Raw genomic sequence first — 21621 nt, forward strand, 5'->3', positions numbered from 1 at the left:
TAGTTGAAGTACCACAATTTGTTTATTGAATCACCTGTTGGTGAACATTTGGGTTGCTGACAATTTTAGGCTGTTATAAAAAATGCTGCTATGAACCTGTTAACTAACAAGTGTATGGTGCTTCATGGCTTAGAAATTGTGTTTCAGTGATTCATCTTTAAGCTTTGAAACTATGAAATAGGTAGTATCCTTATAGGCGGACACTGAAACAGATGTATTTTTAAAATCTATTAATTTAAAATCCAGAAATAAAGCAGATAACATTTTGATCAGATTGGCTTTTAGATGATTTTACCTTGATTTTATATGTGTGTATGTATTTATGTATAAACTTGTATTAAATATTTGGAATCATATCATATATGCGTATGTATATGTATATTGTTCCTTCCCCATGGTAGCTTTAGTAAGTGCTTACTGACTTAGATATCTGGTTTTTTGGATGCTGTGTAAAGTTTCTTTGGGGTTTTGAGAGTTAGGATCTATAGACATTTTTCCACTTCTTTTTTATTACTTAAGATATCAGTCTTTCTGCTTGGTGGGATGCTTTTAAGATGTATTTTCAGCTATTTTAAATTTTTTCTGGGTATTCTTTTAGTCAGTGTTTCTCCCCCTTTCCATCTATTTTGGTATTTGCATCTTTGTGACCTTGAGGTATTCCATTCTGGCCTCTCTAAACTTCCTGAGGAATTTATTGAGGCTCTGTTGCCTGCATCTCTAAACCCTGTAGGTTGGCTGACACCTCAACCTACTGGGCAGAGTTAGTATAGTACCAGGTAAACAACAGCAAATTTTAGAATTGTCTGTCCTTGGAAGCACAAAATATTTAAATTCTTAAAGTGAAAGTAGAAGGTAAGAATAACTCAAGTTTTACCTTCAATTCCCAACTGACTGAATAAAACTAATTTTTTTTTTCCTGTTAGGAAGATGTTTACAAACAATATTTACTGTGACTTTTCTTTGAATGTTCTCTAGAATGAGTCAGTCATAAAAGTAGTTAATTTGCTTCCTTTGAAATCTATACAGGTAAACTAATAAATTCTAGATTAAGAACTGGTGAGGGACTAGTGATTAAGTGAATTGCCGAGGTTTACTAATTTGCAGAGGCAGAACAGAGACTAAAATTCAGGTTTCCTGTCTTACATTGTAATGTTTTATCCAATATATTATGCTCCCTGTGCTATCATACTATACTTAATTAACAGTGCTTTTGTCCCTAGACTAATTAAGGAATATTTCTTAATCTAATTTTCATCTGTATTAGGATTTGGATCCTAGGAAACTAAAGACTCTAGATCCATGGGCCATCTCTACAGAACCCCCAGGCTGAGTTTTATTTTTTTTAATTATTATTATAATCTTAATTTCACAGAATAGACATGAAGCTAGGCATAAACTTCTTTAATCTATGGTAATTACACTGTCTTAACTTAGAAAATAAATAATTTAATCTAACAAATAATTTTTTTTGAATTTTATTTTATTTATTTTCTTATACAGCAGGTTCGTATTAGTTATCCATTTTATACATATCAGTGTATATATGTCGATCCCAATCCCCCTCCCCAATCTAACGAATAATTTTGCTTTTAAAGTAAATTGCCAAGACATGTTTTAATAGAAAGGTATTCTTTGTCTTTAATAATGTTCATACAAAGAATGCCTTTTGTATTTGTACAGAAATAGTTTGATAAAGCCAGGACTGTGTTTACTGGTTCAGAGTAATCATACCTCAAAGTGCCAACCAGCAATTCTTGTGAACATCAGATATAATGAAGTACCACTCAAAAACTCTAGAAACCTTTTGGTTCACAGGTGCACCGTATGGGCACAGTTGAAATCTGTAATAAATGGGGTATCGATCCAATTATTTCTAAAATACAGAAGTTTATAAGTTAAGGGTATGCTGTTTGCAGTTTCTGTTGTCAGGTGATGTGTATGAAGAACCTCCTTGCTCTGTGGATGCTGCTCGCTACTGCGGAGCGAATCCCTTGTGCGGTCCACGCGTCTCATTCTTTTTACCACGGTTCTGCTGTGGAAAATCTTGTATCTTTCACACGTCTTTGACAGCACTTGGGGCTAACATAATAATAAACACAAATGCTAAATGCAGTTACATTTTATATTAATTAAAACAATTTTTATTTATTTTATTTTTTTTGGCTTGCGGGATCTTAGTTCTCCCACGAGGGATTGAACCCTAACCACCGGAGTGCCAGGGAATTCCCTATATTTTTTAAAGTTAGCATTTCTATGAAATATTTCAAGTTCTCAGAAAACATACAGACCAAGAATACACTTGTGGTCTCCCTGCATCCTCACATTCTAGTCCCTTTGTCACAGAAACGCGATCCTGTTACCTTTGCCCTTCTCTTTGAGCTCGTGTTTGTCGTGGTCTCGGCATCTTCCCCTGCTAGTGGGGCGGCCTTCAGGAGGGGTCGGGTGGCGGAGGTGGTCGGTGGAGGCCGAGGCTCCCCGCCGCAGCTGGGCTCGCAGGCTTCCAGGAGGCGCCAGCCCGAGGCTTCTTCCGGGAGCAGCCTGCGGGAGGGAGGCGCTGGCCGGTGGAGGGGTGGGCGGTGGTGGTGCTTGCCCTCCTCGGAGGGTCCTGGAAAGGGGAGCGGTCTTGCTGGCAGGTCCCCAGGGAGGGGGTGTTGGTGAGGGGGTAGGAGGAGGCGCCGGGGGAGCCTTACCCCTGCGCCCCACCCCCACCCCCAGAGCCTCGACACCTGGAACTGGCGGCGTGTCACCTGGTTCTAGGGCGTGGGGCAGAGGGCGGCGAGTTCTGTCCCGCCTCGGCCCGAGGGTGGGGCCTGGAGGGGCGGGGCCTTCTCCACTGGAACTGAGCGCCTCGGGGCAACTCTTCTCCGGTGAGGTCGCCCGGGAGGGAGCAGCCTGGGGGCCGAGGAGGGTCCCGTGAGCAGTTTCTGCCCGGCGGCCGGACGGGGTGCTTCCGCGCGTTCTCTCTTGGCTTGGTTCTTGGTCTAAAGAAAAAGCTGCCGTCGGACGGATTTGTATGTTTATTACTTTTATCTCCGCTACCGCGCCTCTTTTACTTTTTTGAAATAGGAAGTTGAATTCGTAATTCGTTTTCTTCACTTTCCTAAGGAAAAAAGGATATTTAAGACTATAAATTTACCTTTGATTATAGCTTTGGCTGCACTCATATTTGTTGTATTGGTAAGTTTATATCTGTTCACATTTGACTTAATTTTATCTTTTTTTAGGTTGTGCTTAAACACATTAGTGTCTGCTTTAATCGTATTGAATCAGATAATTTAACTAGCGTAGTTTTCTTTTTGACATATATTTGGATGCTTGACTTACTGACTTTAAAGCTGTAGTATTTGTGTTTATTAATTTCATTTAATTAGATGAAGTTCTTTTTCCATATTTTTTTGACTGATTCAACAGTGTATTATGGCGTAGATAAAATCGACTCCTGTAATTTCTCATATCAATTTCTTCTTGCATTTAAACTTGTGCTGGTTATTTAGCAAGTAGATCAGGCTAATATTGATGTATTGTGCTTTTTATCAGTGTAAAACTATTCTCTTTATATTGTGTAATGCCTTTCTTTTTTGCGAGGGGAGAGGGGGACCAGATATTTTGCTTTGCCTGACAAATATGGCTGAGTGGGGTTTTAGTTTAACCAGTTGAATGTGATCTTTTCATTTTGCATCGTTCTGTGTCATTTTAACTGTACCTTTTGAAAGGTTTAATAGTCAAGTATTTAGACTAATGGATGTAATTGAAATGCTTGGCTATTTTAAAACAAACCTGTTCTTTTAATTTCCTTTCTGTTTTTCAGTTCCTTTTATTCCCTGCAGTAATTTGTAATTCAGAATATTAAGTTATAAATGTTGAAAATATTAAAAGTGCCCCCCCTTGCCATTGAAAATGAAGAAATCAGAAGTTTTCTCCCTCCTCTCTGTCTTAAGTTGACCCAGACTATAGACTTTTTCTTTGGGGAGGGAGGGATCTTCTCTGTAAATTCCAACCTCATCTCACCCCCAGTCTTTTGGAGACTTGGTTATGCACTTCTATAAAAGAATTGTAAATATTCTGGAATCTTGCAAACCTGAAAGAGATTGTTGCCTTCAAACTACCAGAAGAACTTGGTTTGGTACAGTTTTGCATTACAACTTTTTTTTTTTTTACTCTGGATACTTTTTTTCCGTTTTTTTCCCAGTTTATGGAATTACAGAAGAAGTTTGTTTTGTTTTTAGTTTAATTAGTTAATTGGTTTTCTGCTTGAAGGCCATGAGATCTTTATTTTTGTTCAGTTATTTGGATTTGCTTCCAGGATGTTGGTTCTACACTAATTAGTGTTCTCTGGAACATACTGACTATTGTCATTCTCCCTTTAGGCCCGTGGAAAGGTCTAGGGAAGTGTTGGTTAAATTCATCTTTTTAAAAAATATTTACTTTCTTTACATTCTCCTTAATAATCTTTAGTAACATCTAGGTGATTTTGTTTCCTGCTTTAATTCATTATTTTCTTTGTTGTGGTTTTCATTATTTTGGAAAATGTGTTCAGAATTCCTAGTTTATTTCTCAAGGTTGTTCTCTGGCTTCTTTTTGTTCTGCCCTTACTAATTTGCTTTCTGTAATAGTCTGCTATTCTCGTTCACGTGACAGAATTATTTATAATACTGCTGAGAATACGAATGGATAGTGTGTGTGTTTTATTCTGTTCTATGGAGGTATTATAAAGTGATTAAAAAGATTAAGCTGTGGAGTCAAATCTCAGGTTTTCCAGTTACTAAATACAGGATCTTTGGCAAATTATTTGACTTCTGTAAGCTGTGTTTCATCATGTAGTTAATAGTACTTAACCTCACAGGGGTGTTGGATTTAGCGAGATGATGCCTGTAAAGTGCTCAGCATAATGCCTAAAGTAAGTGCTCAATTCTCATGGAGTTTCTCATAGGAATGCTTATCTTCTTTTCAGTTTGAAGAATGATACTCTTTCTCTACTGTTAAATTCTTTCATAGTTCTTTATAGTCTTTAGTCAAATGCAAACACTGTGGTGCGGGCTGGAGGTGCAGAGGCAGATAGGTGTGCCTTCCCAGGAACGGTGTCAGTCTGGCGAGGCTGCTTGCACTGAAGTGAGGGTGATCTTTTTAGGAACTTCGTTATATACCAGTCATTGTCCCGTAGGTTTCTTTTCTCTGTTTCTCTTTCAAGAATGCTGATGTGTGGGTATATTATGTGTTTTAAAAGGCTTTATGTGGAAATAATTTCAAACTTTAAAAGTTGGAAACATAAAAATAAGACCCATATGCCATTTACGTAGATTCACCTGTTGTTAGGATTTCAGTATTGTCATCCATGCCCTTTCTCCTTCCTCCCTGCCCCATGTATATTTTTTTGCCCTGAACCATTTTGAGAGTAAGTTATACACACTGTGTTCCCTTTACCCCTAAATACTTAAATGTGTATTTCCTAATAATAGGGATATTCTTACGTAATCACAGCAGTATTATCACCCCATACATTTACATCAATATATCTAATCTACCATCCATATTTCAGTTCGTCACTTGATCCCATATAGCATTTCCCTCCTCCTGTGTAGGTCCCAGAATAGTCTCGGATCAAGTATTCCATTTAGTTGCCATGTTTCTTTTGAGTCCTTGAATCTGGAAAATTTCTTTAGCCCTTCTTTGTCTTTTTTGATATTGACAGTTTTGAATAATAGAGTTCTTCCTCACATACCTGGTTTTTGTTTGTTTGTTTTGTTTTCTTTAAATCACAAATAGAACTTTCCTTATTTTGTCTTTGTCTGATATTTCCTCATGATTATAGAGAGAGTTATTCATTCTTGGGCAGAATGTTGCGTAAGTGGTGCTGTGCTCTTCTCAGGCTTTCAGCTGGGTGCACCTGATGGTTCGCTCTCCCTCACAGGTGGTGTGAATTCTGATCATCTGGTCAAGCTGCTGTAAAGTTTCTCCACTGTTTTCTTTCTCTCCTATCTAATAAAGCAGTACGTGAGGAGACACTTTAACACCGTGCGAATATCTTGTTGCTCCTCAGAATTTTCTCCAAGATTATAGGAACCAATGCCTGATGCAGTTTTTACCTGTTGTTTGTAAAATGATGCTTTTCTAACTTCACATTTACCAGTCAGCCCCCTGCATTCTGTTGTATGCAAGAACCCTCCCTTCTTTCACATGTTAAAATTATGTATATCTTGTCAGTATTGACTCATGAATTCTTGTTATTATTGATAATTTATTACTGTACCTAATTTGTTTTGTGCTCAAATTGTCCAGTTTTGCCTTTGATATCCTTTTCACGCTGGCTCCTGTGTCTTTGTGGCATGCCCTCACCATTAAGCACTTCATTACATTTGGGCATAACAAGATACTCCAAAATCATCTTACACCTCCCTGCCCTAGCCCTGGAATCTGTCCTCTTTTCTATAAATAGGCCAAGTTCCTTTAGTGAAGATTGGGTGCTAGGTGTGCCCATTGCTCTGGGGGTGTTTGCTTCTTTGTCCTTTCAGCATATGAGGCAGTAAATACATGCATGTGTATACATTTACACATATGCATATCTACAAATACATAAGTATGCGTATACTCACACATGTACATCGTTTATAAATAATGAATTTACACCAATAACCTCCAATTCTGATCCCTCCTGCTGAGTTCTTTGCCTTCTCACATTCTTACATATCCATTCTTGTATAGTAAGAATCCTTGTGTTTTGCCTGTTATCCTTGAAGATTTTGGTTTTTTAAAAATTCCCCATTCTTTTCTTATTGATTTAATTTTTAAAAATACATAGGATATTAACACGCTTTCAAAAATTTCTGATTCATCCTTCCTGTATTTTTTTGTAATGATAAGCAAATATATTTTTGTTTCCCTTTTCTACACTGAAGGTAGCATATGTGCTCTTTTGTATGTTGCTTTTTTTTTTAACTTAAAATCTGGAAGTCACTTCATATCAGTTCATAGAGATCGTCCTCATTCCTCCTCCTCCCTTCCTTCCTTGCTTCCTTCCTTTCTCTCTCTTTCGTTCTCTTTCTCCCTTTCTTCCTCTCTCTCTTTCTCTCTCTCTTTCTTTCTTCTGTTTATTTGAACCGTAGTTTTTCAGCCAATGTCCTATGCTTGAATATTTAGGTAGTTTCCGATATTTTACATTAGAAGTGATTCTGTAGTCAATAACTTTGTGCATATGGGTTTTTGAATTGCTGGGAGCGAATCTCTAGAATAAATTTCTAGTAGTAGGATTACTGGCTCAGGGGGGTAAATGCATATGTAATTTTGTTAGGTATCGTCAAATTCCCTTTCATGGGACTTGTGGCTCTTCCTTTTGCCACCACTCATGCATGAGAGAACTTCTTTTCTACATCCTTGCCAACAGGCTGTCATGTTCAGCTTTTGATTTTTGCCTGTCTTATGAGTGAAAAATGTTATCTCAGTGTAGTCTAATTTTCTTTTCTCTTTTGAGTGAAGCTGGTCATTTTTTCCTGTGTTTAGGGGTCATTTTTTTACCCCTTTTTGCGAGTTGTCTGTTCTTGTGTGTTGCCTGTTACTCTTGAAGATTTTGATGACCCCACAGTCTAAGAGCTCCTTGTATAGTCGGGATATAAGGCCTTCAGCTGCGTTATACGGTGCACATCTTTTCTTCCAGTTTGTTGTTTGCCTTTTAGCTTTGCCTGTGTTATTTTTTGCCATGCAAAAGTTTATTTTTATATAGTCAGATTTATCAGTCTTCTATTGCTTTTGGATTTTTGAGTTAAAATTAGAAAGCCTTTTCCTATACTGAGGCTATAGGAGAGTTCGTGTTTTCTTCTAGTTTTTATGTTATTTTTTACATTTAGCTCTCTAATCCATTTTTAGTTGATGCTTCTATATGGTATGAGTTATCTTTTCCCAGTTGGCTATCCAGTTGTCCAAAACCCATTCACTAAAAAGACAGTCTTTGCCTCAGTGACTTGAGATTCCAGACTAGAGTTTTAGATTTAGTTGGGTTTATTTCTGGAATTTCTTGTCTGTTCCATTGCTCTGTCTTTCTATCTTCATGAGCCAATGCCGTACCGTTTTAATTATAGAGGCTTTGCAGTATCTGGTAGCTGTGGTCCCCTGTCAGATCTTTTCTATTTCACATTTTTCCTAGCTGTTTTGTCGTTTATTTTTCCATATGAACCTTAGGCTCTGTGAAAAACCTCACTGGAATTTTTATCAGGTCACTTTAAATTTATTCATTGATAGTGAAATCTTGATGTTAGGACATCCTAACGAAGAACAAGGTATGTCTTTGCATTTGTTCAAGTCTAGTTTAGTGTCTTCTAGGAATGTTTTCTAATTTTCTTTGTATAGGTTTTGGACATTTCTTAAGTTTATTCTTAAAAGTTTTCTCTATTTTGTTGATGTTATAAATGGGATTTTCCCATTCATTATATCTTTTAACTGGTTATTATTTGTGTATGTGAATTCTATTGAATTTTCATTGCTAATTTTATATCCTGCTACTTCGTTAAATTCTTTTATTAAATTTGTGATACATTCTCTAGGATTTTCCAAGTATGCCGTCTTGTCATCTACAAATAGTTTTACTTTTTCTTTTCCTATTTTGCTTCTGTTTTCATTTGTTTTAGTGTTTACATTGGTTCAGAACCATGTTAAATAGTAGTGGAGATAGTAGGCATCCTTGCTTTGTTTCTGACCTTAGTGGGACTGCCTCTGGGGTTCCCCAATTAAATAAAATACTGGCTTTAGAATTGAGGTATGTGTGTATGTCACATTAAGGAAATACCTACCCATTTTAATTTTCTCGGAAGTTTTTTTTTTTATTAGGAATGGATTTTAATTTTTTTCCAAAGGTCTTTTCAGCATCTAGTGAAATAATTTATCTTCTCTCCTCAGACCTAATAATATGTTAGATTTTATTAATAGGTTTTCTAATATTTAACCATACTTGCATTTTTGTGTAAACTCCTCTTGGACATGGTTTATGGTTTTTCTTGATTTGCTATTGGAGTCTGTTTGCTAACATTTTACTTAGGATTTGTCATCAGTATTTACGAGTACCTCCATTTTAAATCTGTAAGACTTTAGCAGATCTGTGGTTCATGCTAGTTTCTCTTTTTCAGTGAGCATCTCTTTTGTATCAGAAGATACCAGCAGCTCAGAAAGATAAAGTTCCTTTTTTATTGGTGCTTTAGATTGCCAAGCTGGGGGTGTGTGGGTAATGAGAGTCCCACAGTTTGTCAGCCTTTTGCCCAGGATTTTAAGGCAGCCTAGCTCAGAGGCACAGAAGGTTTGGCTGGCCTCTGCCAGGCCTTGCACATCAGCAGTTCTACTTTGCTAACGGTAGTGCCTCTCTGTTCTGAGAATATGAGAAGCCATAATTGGATATTGATGTTGAGTGGTTATTTTCACCATTTCAGACACCTAATCATTTGGAGTGGGTTGTATTTCCTTAGTGTGAATTCTTGTTTTTAGTTTCTGAGCTACCCATAAACAAACAGAATTCCCTAGCAGGACCATTTTGCTTTCAGAGTAGTGAGTTGAGTAGGCTTACTCAACACGAGCTACTTCCTGATTCTGGAATGTGTTTCTTTTTTTGAAGTTTGGATTGCTACGTTCTTGGTTTTCTTCCTTCCCTATTTATGTTTTCTTGGATGTCTCTATCCACTATTTACACTTTCCAGGAGGTTTCAGTGTAAATTGAGTGATATCTCATCAGATGTTCAAAACAAACCTCTTTTTCAAAAACGTACACCCTAAATTAGTGTCATAAAAATTAAAGCTTAATATATAATCTACAAATGTTTCACTGATTTTTTAAAAAGGTTTACACCAGAACTGCAGTACAAATGCATAACAAACTGTTTCTGTTTTCATTTTTCCTGGTGTTTAGAATTGCAGAATATGTGTCGAGTGTGGCACACGATCTAGTTCTCAGTGGCACCACAATTGCCTGGTATGTGACAGTTGTTACCAACAGCAGGATAACTTATGTCCTTTCTGTGGGAAGTGCTACCATCCAGAATTGCAGAAAGACATGCTTCATTGTAATATGTGCAAAAGGTAAGAAGATACAGTTATTCCATTTGTTTGTCAGTTCTTCTGTCCATGTGATCATCTGCTCTGCCATGTATTTTGAGATCCAAACTTTTGTCATTCCAGTAATCCTTTCAATACTGAGTGCCATTATAGATGGAATTAAAGTATGTTTTTATGAGTCTGAAAGGCATAACGATGTAAGTGGGCAAAAAATAAGACAAGACCAGAAACAAGCATTAAGAGGGAAAAGTAAAGAGTAAATAGTTTAAAATGTGTTTAAAAAAGGTCAACACCTGTGATGACATCCAAAAATGACAGCTTCTTTTCTAGAACCTTCAATTGCTAACCCCTATTACCTCTTCTTCCATCCTTACCCCTTCCTATATCCAGTTTTTCAGCAATTATCTTTCTTTTCCCTAAATATTAATTTGACTTTAAATTAGAAAATTTTATTTAAATATATTTATCATCACAGATGGGTTCACTTAGAATGTGACAAACCGACAGATCATGAACTGGATTCTCAGCTCAAAGAAGAGTACATCTGTATGTATTGCAAACACTTAGCTGAGATGGATCCATTACAGCCAGGTGATGAAGTGGAGATGGCTGAACTCACTACAGGTAAATTGAGAGTTTTTGTTTTTTAGGATGCTGTGCCAGCCAGTCAGCAGTATATTACTTTAGTAACAATGAGGGAATCCTGTGTATCAGATCCCATCTTATTTTTAGCTTCTGTACCTGTGATCTTGGTCATCTCTGAATCTGATGGTTAACATCTAATCTAGCCTCTTTACAACTGTTCACCCAATATTTGAATTCCAGGACTATCGTACGCTCCTACAATTGTGTTTTTTGGGCCAACAGTGGAAGTTCCTTACTGTTTGGCTCTATGACCTAGTTTGCACTTCATACTCTGGGTTATTTTACTCCAAACAAATTTTAGTTTTATTAAATTTTGTTCATGTAGTTTTATTAGTACACCATTGGGTTATAAACGTAATAACAAGATTCTTAGATCATAAAGGGAACAGACCTGCTAATCAGATCGTTTTTCATTTTCATCAGTATGAATGGCAAAGTCTGTAAAAGTTCTATTTTATCATCTGACATCATTTAGACACACCTTGGTTACTAACATTTTGTTTCTAGTATGCCATCAGTATACAGTTGTGCAGTATCCTTTCAAAATAATAAAATTCCAGTTAATTTTTAATTCATTATATTTTCCATATTGGAAAAATGTAAATATATATTTGGTTCAAAATAGAAAAATCTGAAGAAGAATTTATGGCATTTTCAGGGATAATTTACCCCCATTAGAACAAGGTGATAGTTGTTGACTTAGTTAACAAAAACAGAAGAACTCATTCTGAGCTAAAGAATAAATAATTTTCTGTTAAGATTGTAACAATGAAATGGAAGTTGAAGGCCCTGAGGACCACATGGTACTTCTGGAGCACGTGGCTAATAAAGACGTCGGTGGCCAGCAGCCCGCGCCTGGGATTGTTCCAGATGGTAAGGGTGTTTTTGGTGATGGACAGTCTGTTCTCTGAAGAAAATGCGTGTGTAGAGTGAATATGTGAACATCTGCAACTTTAGTACCCTAGATAAAAATAAGCTGAGACATAGTCATGTACGAAGTTATTTAGAGAGGAGCCTTTTTAAATAAAATAAACTGAGAAATTAATCGGGGAAAGGGCATGTATATATTGTATTGATAGTTCAGCTGTAATCTAGACTATACTCATAAATATATACTTCGTTTAGGGATCAAGTGATTTTCATTAAAAAGCAATTTCTTTCTTTAGTTATCTTTGTAATTACTAACTAGAGCTGTTGCTGATTGTGAGATGTTTCATGCTGAGATAATGAAAAATTCATTGTTTTAGATCATGTAAGCAGTCCTGTTGAGGGTTATTTCAATGATATTTCAGTTAAGCTTTTTGCATTATTGGTAATAGCTATTATTGTACTTGAGGATCTGGAATTAATGAGAGACCAGGTTTGGGGAAAACTACTTATTAAATTTAATCTTGGTCTCACCTCAAAGTCTGTGGGATTGTATGTGATACTGTGTTAAATAGGTTGAATGTATACATAAAAAGCCCTTGAGATATTTTGAGGTTAATTTTATATTTAACAACTCTCATTAAAAATTATACTTCATAAAGATATAAAGCGAAGAAAAATAAGACAAAACTATATAATAATCTTATAGTACATAATCAGATTCCTTCCATATCCAGTTTCATTTCCATATCCTACTTAACAAATGAATAGTAACAGGATGTTTTATGCTTATATTTGAAATTGGAATTTGGCAGAAGGATAAATATCTTACCCAAATTACTGTTGAGAAGGCAGTGTTAGAGGAGTTTGGACTCCTTGCTGGAGATTCCATAAGTGTGTTATTCACAGCAGCTCACATCCATACTGGAGAGCAGCAGAGGAGTGATCCACCGGAAAGTCGTGGCATGCGTGGACTTCTCATTGCTGGTAGGCAACGTGTTCATATCGTCTAATTTGATTGATTTACAGCATAACGCCTTTATGGTTGCTATGCGATTCGAGTCATAGTCTGCTAAGGTGACTTTTCAAATTAGAGATGAATTGTTTACTATTGCTATACTCACATGACGGTAGTTCAGTCTGTGGTTAGGTGATCCTCTTCTGGAAAACCATTGGCAGTGGATTTCTAAGGCAGAAATAGAGCATGTTTGCACTTTTATCTTAATCCTTCCTGCCTAGCACAGAGGAGAAAGAACATCCTCGTGTTCTGAGTGTGTATTGCAAACGTTCCTCTTTGCCAGTGAGACTTGAGGTAGTTGATCTACTATTATGAGCACATAATTTAGGCATCATATAGCATTAAGATTGTTTTACTTGAGTCACTCAAATGGTGATACTTTCGGTTTTAAACCAAAAATGTTCACTTCATTTATATGTATTTTCTGTTTTAAAAGTCCATTTTTTATTACTTTTAAAATATTAAAGTATTTTCGAAGTACTTTGTGTTTAAAAATATTTAGTATGATCAGATCTGTTATTTGATGTTTTTTTGCTTTTCAACTATAGTCTTTGAATAAAGCAGGAGTGAGAAGTGAGATTTCATTTTGATATAAGAACATATATAAATTTCAGTCACCGTGGTAAATAGTAAATAAGGAAATTAGTGTCTTTATTAATGTACGTAAGAAATTACCCTGATGGCATTTGAAATAAGTGCTTTTTATCATCAGTGGTCTTACTTAATAGAGCCGCTTAGGGCCCATGTCAATTGGACCTCTAACCTTACTCTTAAGTAATATTGGGTTAAAGGTTTAACTTACTAGTACCCTGATTTAAAATTTAGTAGTCAGTGACTATAGATACTTCTGATATCTAATTTCTTTTTATTGATTTGCTAAGATAAGTCTCTTTGGTGATAGATGATGAGGAAGAACAATAATTATATCCAAAAAAATGTATTGATTGTGTTAGCATGTATGGCTAAGCAAAATAAGTCTTTTCTGTCTATGGTCATTACTTATTTGAGTCTACAGAAGCTTTGTTACATCTTGTGTCGGCTTATTGCAAAATTCTTTTTATTCTAGACTAATCTTTTTTAATTTGGACACATCATGTAATATCACTGAGCCTCATTTTCCTAGTTGTAAAATGAGTATAACTTCACCTACAAAATTTTTTTTTTTTTCACCTACAAAATTTTAAATCCTCTTGTAAGTGACCAAACTGTGAAACATCATATATAATAGTTATATTAGAAATTAATTCTATTTTAATATTCTTACCAGAAATTACCTTAAACTCTGGGGATCCCATTAAGGTAGTGTTCTTGTAGGTTTTCTGGTCTGATCGGTGACTGATTCTAATCCATAAACCCTGCTCTCTTTTGACCTTTACTAAACTTGGTAATTGCCTTATTGCCTTTCTTGATGAATACCTTCATGACTTAAGCAAAAGTATGTTTTGGATCCCCCCCCCGCCCTGCCAACGTTTTTTTCCTACCCAGGCCTATTATTTTTAAACCATAGAGCTACAGACATGTAAGACATTAATGTTTTATACCTAATCATAGTTAGAAATTTTCAAATTCATAGGTACATTAACATAATAGATATTTGAAATTTTATAGAATCATCCCAAGATAAAGTGAATCCTGAATTGGAAAATCAGATTTCTCGTGAAGCTGATAGCGAAGAAATGGAAATGCCTCCTAAAGTGATGCACACTTGCGGTGCAGATCAAAATGAGAACAAAATGGAAGTGACAGACAGCGCTGAAGCCCTTGCCCCCCAGGTCGCTGCGCAGCAGGGGGAAGTGCACTTGTTGGAGGGACCTAACATGGCGGTGTCCCCAGAAGAATCCCGGCCTCCAGGAGTCAACACTGAATCCGTCACTGTCCCGTTCCCCGGTGGGGAAGGTACGGCTTTATGTTCTAAGGAACAGTTGGCCATAGAAAGGGTACCAGAAGAAATGGAACAGAAAGAAAATCCTGAACCCTCTACTGCATTTATGGACTTCGAAGTGGCTCCTGCAGTTGAGAGTTGTGTGAAAGATGGTGTACGCCAAGAAAGCAAATCTGTAAAATTACCACCTGAGACAGAGTCACCATCTTCATCAGCAGCGGGCATGAGCAAGGCAAACGCGTCTTCCTCTCCAGCACTTTCTTCCGACTTGCCTTCCCACGACATGCTGCATAGTTACCCCTCGACTCCCAGTGCTTCTGCTGGAAACGTCATGCCAACAACTTACATCTCAGTCACCCCCAAAATTGGCATGGGTAAACCAGCTATTACCAAAAGGAAATTTTCTCCTGGTAGACCTCGGTCCAGACAGGTATGGTGATTTTAATGATGTTGATAGAAAAGATGTTGGAGTGATTCTATAAAGTAAAAAAAAGTGTATGTGTAGCTTTGGTTTGGAGGGCAGGTTTTCCCGTTTAGGTGGAATGTAGATGTAATGTTGACTTATGTGTTTTGGCCACTTCAAAAAACACACTGTTAATGAAGACTAGTTTATTAAACTTGAAGTGATCTTATTGGAATGTAAGTGCAACCTCTTTGATTATAGTTTCTAATAGAAAACACTTTAAAGAAGTTTGTAGTTCTATGCCATAGTAACAGCAGAGACTTAAAAAAAAAAGTAAGGTTTTGGGTATAGTGTAATTAACATTTATTTTTCCCCTCATATATTTGTTTAGATATTATTCGTTGTACATATTTTTGACTGCTTAAGCATCAGAATTTACCTAGAGTATTTTTCATGCAGGGGAATTTCTCATTTTGGTTTTTCTATTGATTGCTAACTTTTTGTGGGAATTTTTTTAAAGTTAGGACTTACTTCAGTGGTTTTGTGAACAAAATTTTAGGATTATATTGTTGATCTTCAGGAAATGAAGGGAGTTCTTCCCATGATTATTCTAAGTTGTGTGAATGTGAACTCTACCCTGTAAGGGTAAGTTCCAGATCTTTTTCAGTGGGATTTGAGTGAAACTACAAAGCAAAATGAAGATACTATAGCTAAGAATTATATGTTCTACAAAATTTCTACTTTCTGAAGTTTTTCATAAAATAGCAACATATCAAACAGTGAAAAAGTCATTAGTCGCAATAATAATTTGGAGTTTTAAGTCTCATGATTTAAATTGCTTTCAGTGATTAAAGTTTAACTTTTTATAGGAATAATAATATTTTGATCGTCTAATTTTGGGATTGTGACACCAGTAAAAAAGTTAAATCAAACTTTATTTTAATGTGAAAATTAGTCTCCTACTTGATATTTATTTTCTATTCTACTAAGAGAGATTTTTCTTCTCAAACTAGTTCTCTTCATCCTTAGTTTTTTCTTTTATTTTCCTTTTCTTTTTTTGAATAGCATATACTAATTGTGTAGTTTTGGCTCTGAAAAGAGTTTAGCAATGGAAATTTGAATCTCAAATTTAATTTTGGTTCAGACATTTACATTCTTTAAGGATATTGCATCATAAATATTCCTGTTAAATTTTACTGGTGTCTCTCCTTATTTAGAGACTTCTGCTCCAACTGAGAAGCCATTACGATTATTTTTCTGTTGACCTATGTTCCAAAATAGTGTGGGTATTTTTGTATGTGTGTGAGAGTGTGTATGTACATATATTTTTTTTCTTCCAAGTTCATCCCATTTTACATGAGCCGTGTCTTAATATTTGTTACTGTTACTACTACTGCTATGTTCTCTTTCAACTGTGGTAGTATTCTCCTTTCTATTTAGCTGCTACTGTCTGATTACTACCTCACAATTTGCTGCTAATCTCACAAGCAGCTATAGGCCATGTTCTACCTCCCAGTTTTGTTTTAGTTGTATAGGAAACAACCTTCACTTGGTGATTCAAAAAGCTTGTTGATACACTGCTTTGCTTTTGTGGAGACTATGCATTGGATAGAACAAGATACCTTATTTGTATCATCTTATTTTATGGGAAAATATTTAATGAAGTCACATGACTGTGATCTACTTCAGACACTCATGTACTAATTGCTCTCATGATAATATTGAAAGTTTTTGTTAAATCTTCTATGAAATATGTTTTCTTAGAAACATTTTCTTGAAGTATTCTTAAATATTTAAAGAAAATTTCATAGAAAAACATAAGTACTCTTAAATATATTTTGATAACTTTCAAATGCTAAGAATTTTTTTCTTCATTTTACCTTTCCACCTTTTTTGTTGTTGCTAACATCATATATGTGGAGAGCTTAGGAATTTACATAAATTCTAAGACTGACATCTGTTGAGAGGTTCTCATAGAGAAGGTGAAATTTCTTCAATAGAGTAGGTTTCCAAAAATAGTACTTCATTAGATTATAACCACTTTGCCATTACGTTGTGAACTGAATTTCTTATTTTTCATCAATTTAAGTAGTTTATTAAGAACCCTAGAATTTTATAACATACTTGTGTATTGCAATAGCATTTTAAATGAAGTGTCTCGAATTAACATATCAGTTTCATAATCTGTTCCTGTGAGAGCAAAATAGGCCTCCAGTGGTGAGCTGTAGAGGATTATAGTTTTGTTAACGATTAATTACAAGTAAGCAATCCCTCCCTCCCTGCCTCCCTCCCTTCTCTTTCTTCCATTTCTGGTTTCTAGACGTAAACCTTTTAGTAAGAAGCACTGTTGGCATTTTGGGGGGTTGGTTGGTTTTTGCTTTTAAAGTTAAAAAAGGCAGATCGGTGAATCATATCATCCAAATAAAGAGAGATTCTGTTCTTGATAAATTATTTCATATCCAGCTTTTAACTAAAATAAATTTGAAGTTTGAAGTACTGCTGTATATAATGTATACATAATGATATTCATTAAAGGAAATTACTCTAGTAGTTGTAATTGTCTATTCCTGGATACCTATGAGGTAAACTTACATACAGATACTTTGTCTTAGAACCTATCAAAAAAGGTTTCATTAGTAAATAGGTAAATATTCTCTATTCTTTATGAGGAATAAAAGTTGTAGAGTAGATGCCAACAGTGATTTTCCCACATACCTTCTAGTCTAAATACTGTGTGGCATTTTATAAAAGTGACTTTTAAGAAGTCTTTTTTGTGTTATTTATATATATTTGTACTGTAATTAATTGATTCTGGGAGAGATTGATTAATAGAAATTCCGCATGAATATTTCCATAGTGCAGTTGTTTGACTTCAAAGCCTTATTCTTCCATTACTGTCTGTGGGACACCAAGCAAGTTACCATGTGAACTCTCTTGGTTTCTTCATCCATAAAACTACATCAGATGGTTGTTAGAATTTAACGATAACACCTATAAACCCCCTGACACATAGCAAACGGTAGTGCTGCCCTGCTTTCTTTCTTGATTTGCAGGATAATGCAGATATTATGTGAAAATGGAGACTTGAGAAGGATTTAGTGTTCATGTGTTAAATTTGGCTGTGAAGTGGTGGTCCTGAAACCCATCACGTTGACTCATAACTATTTCTAAGGAAATGTGCCAGTGAAAATAACTGCAGGCCCGACCAAGTCAAACACTGGCCACAGTAAATACAGGATGTAGTAGGTTTTCAAGTTCAGTGCCGCATAGTGGTTGCACAGATTTTAGAACTAAACTGCCTATTTAATTATTCTGTGTGTGATAGAGGCTGCAGTAGAGGAAACCACAGGGTACTGTGGGAAAGCAGAGAGGGCAAGAGGAAAAACTCTACTCAGGCTTACAGGCTTAGGCATGTTTTCTGGGAGAAATGACTAAACCATTGCTACTCAGAATGTGACCTGCAGACCAGGAATATCAGCATCACCTGGAAGTTTGTTACACTGAATCTCAGGCCCCACCTTAACTTGAGTGAACATGTCTATTTTAAGAAGATCCCCATGCAGCCTGAAGTCCAAGAAGCACTGCTCTAAACCATTGAGAAACTGTAGTTTTCATCCTAAAAAAATGTCTAGCCTTTGGGGTGTCAACCTACAACACATACAGATCAGAAGTATCATACATCCCTCCTAGTGTTCTTGTGCCTGTTACATTTTTTAAGCCATTACTAAAACGATTGCTAGCACCAGCCAAATTCACTTTCTTAAATTACTGAGGGCTAAAGCTGGCAGCAGCTATTTCTGTACAGATATAGTTTATCTCTTATCAAATCACTCTCAGGACTAAATTTCTTGTTCTGTTTGATGTTGAACTCAGCTTTGTATATGACTTATTTATGTTAAAAGAATTCTGTAAGTCATAAAAAAATGAATTGTTTGCTACAATAGCTGTAATGTACATGAGCGAATGTATGTACCAAAAAGACAAACTATAAATGCTTGTGTTTTCTGTTTCTCTTACTGATTGTCCTCCTTTCTACTCTCGTTTCACTGTTTTCACTTTCTCTAAATCAAACTCACCCAATAATAGCAATCTTGGTTTTGCACAGTATGTTAGGGAGAGGGTGGACTTAGGACTTGGTGGTGTGAATCTTCCCCGGAGACATACCTGACCTTCTCTGGCCACGTTTTAAACTGATTCAGTAGAATTGGATACTCTTGGGCCCTAATCGTGACATTGATCATATGTAACAGCCAGCAGCAGGGTTTGACTTCTAATAGAAAGTTGCTCATCATAGCCTACCCTCCACCTGCCATTATTGTCCCATTTCCCTATTCCCACAGTCCTTGTAACAGCTTTGTAATTTTACTAGGTTGATAAATTGGCCTCAAAGCAGAAAACTGAATACCAACTTTAAACAGTAATAATTATTGTTGGAATCGAATTCAGACTCTGCCAAATAGTATTTGTAAAGTTTCTGTGGCATTTGAGAACAAGTTGGTTCTGTTTAGCACTCTTTGTAACTTAAATTCTCCTGATGGTTACGTTTTTTAACCCCTTTTTTTTTTTCAGTTTGTAGATAGTTTAAGAGTAGCAGTGCATGGAATAGGTTGGTAATTTGTTAATAGGTGAAGAAGTCCAAGATTCTAGGCTACAACTGATGGAATTAGTGTGTTTCATATCACAGTACAGTGTTTATTGATGCATTTATGAATACATGCATGCAAAAATGCTCAGTAGAAAAAGTAGACGTTCAATAAGTGCTGAACAGAAGGCTTAACATAGCAGTGAACGAAAAGAGCAGAGTGTCTGCCATCAAGCTTATACTCCAGTGGCAATAGATAAATACAAGTGCGGTAAAGTAAAACCAAGTGTACCAACGGTGTAAACCATGTTACAGTAGATGGGGAATCTGACCTCTTCTGAATGGTCTGTGTAAATTCTTTTTGATCAAAGCTGAGATCTGAAGGGTAATTTATAACTACAGTTGATAATTACATCAGTATTTTAGTTTTAAGGTCTAAAGAATATATTAGGTAATTTCTTCTTTGTGAAAATATCTAAGTGTAATCATAATTTTCTTCATTTCCTATAAAATTGCACATGCTCTACCTTCCAATGCCTTATGATAACATACTTATTAAAATTTTAATGTAATTACCCAAGCTTTTATTGTATAAGTTTTTCATAGCAGTTGAACGGTTGTCTAATTATCCCTGAAATAGCATCTAAACATTCTTAATCTATAGAGCCCTTCATTTTGTTCATCCATGTTATATGAAGTGTGAATGCTTTTTGAAATGAGATATAATTTTGGCATCAAAGCTAACATAAATTATGAATAAATATTATTTTAGAATATGACTTTTTATGGTATACTTTAAGGACTATCTACTGGTATACTTTAAGGACTATCTACTGATATACCATTAAACGATCTACCAAAAGGAATTTAATATGTACACTAGCCAGATATCCTCAGAGAAAAACACTGCGTGGAAACGTTGAGGGAATGAGGTTTAGATACCTCTTGCTCTCACTCTCTACCACTAAATACTGATAAACAATAGAACAGATGACCCCGTATTGTGTTCAGTATGCAGATGCTAAAGGTGTTGTAAAGGACACATGGTTCACTTGGAGTGCCCGGGAAGGCCTCTTCGAGGAGGAGGTATTTAAGGCCATACCTGAAGATTCTGGAGACGCCAACCAGGGGACAGGTGGTGTAGTTCTGAGTCAGTAGGCCCCCACTGTTGAAGAGCTCGGCGTGTGTGAAGGATGGCAAGGAAGCCAGGGTAGCTAGGGCGTATCGACAGTGAGAGATGCCACAAGATGCAACTGAAGAGAGGCAGTAAGAAAGGTTTGAGTTTTAAGTGTCACTGCGGAGCTATCAGAGGGTTTGGAACAGGGCAGGAGAGTCTTGCTTGGTCACATTTACATTTTTTAGGAGTCCCTCTGGCTGCTGTGTGGGGAAAGGCTTGAGGAGGTGCAGGTGAGGAAGAAGCATAAATAGAAGTAGACCGTTGCAGCAGGCTAGCTGAGAGGTGGTGCCGGCTGTGGGAGTGCAGAGAAACAGAATGACCAGAGACAGAACTTGAAGAGAAAATGTGCTGAATTTACCGATGGTTTGGATCAAAGGAGTGGTGAGGGAGAGGATTGAAGGGGCAGAGGAGAGTGATGAGAGAAGAGAACAGGTCTAACGACTCCCAGTTCTCTGACTCGGACTGGAATCCATTTCTAAAGATGGGGAAAAGTTGTGAGTTGGAACTCGTTTAAGGGAGAGATTTTAGATGTAGTAAACTGGAGAGGTTTTGTGCGACAAAATGGAAGTGCTAAGAAGGAAGTTGAAAATCATAATAACTTGGAGCTCTCAGAACATGTTAGAACTAGAAATGTGAATTTGGGGAATAACAACATCCAAGATGGTGTTTACAGCCCTCATTGTAGATAAGATCATTTAGGACAAGACTACACAGAGGAGAGTGGTCCAGGCTTCCGCCCTGGAAAACAGTGGGGCTTTAGAGGTCAAGTGGAGGAAGAACTCAAAAGGGAGGCTGAGAAGGGTCAGTGAAGGAGGGCAGAGAAACATTCACTGATGTGCTGCACAGAGCCCAGCAGAACTGTAAGTAGATGTTGACAGTGAAATGACAATAGAGAAATTGCTTTTGTCAGCGCAGAGGTTACAGAAGGCCCTGGACACAGTAGGAAAGAAGACAAGTGTGGACATAGACGCAAGGTGATCTGTTAGTGGGAAAGCATTTGTCAGGTGAAATCAGCATGGCT

At 36.5% G+C, this 21621-nt stretch overlaps 1 protein-coding gene across 2 annotated transcripts in view; it reads left to right on the forward strand.

Annotated features, from left to right (window-relative positions):
• The window catches only part of KMT2C (lysine methyltransferase 2C), a 292837-nt gene that overhangs the window by 170214 nt on the left and 101002 nt on the right, over window positions 1-21621 (forward strand). For both annotated transcript variants that reach the window (XM_060305074.2, XM_060305075.1), the window contains exons 10-14: window positions 9881-10050; window positions 10502-10650; window positions 11431-11544; window positions 12448-12525; window positions 14165-14868. In XM_060305074.2, the coding sequence (XP_060161057.1) occupies window positions 9881-10050; window positions 10502-10650; window positions 11431-11544; window positions 12448-12525; window positions 14165-14868 (1215 nt within the window). The remainder of the gene's footprint in view (window positions 1-9880; window positions 10051-10501; window positions 10651-11430; window positions 11545-12447; window positions 12526-14164; window positions 14869-21621) is intronic.

This window comes from Globicephala melas, chromosome 9 (assembly GCF_963455315.2).
Source record: "Globicephala melas chromosome 9, mGloMel1.2, whole genome shotgun sequence".
Taxonomy (NCBI): domain Eukaryota; kingdom Metazoa; phylum Chordata; class Mammalia; order Artiodactyla; family Delphinidae; genus Globicephala; species Globicephala melas.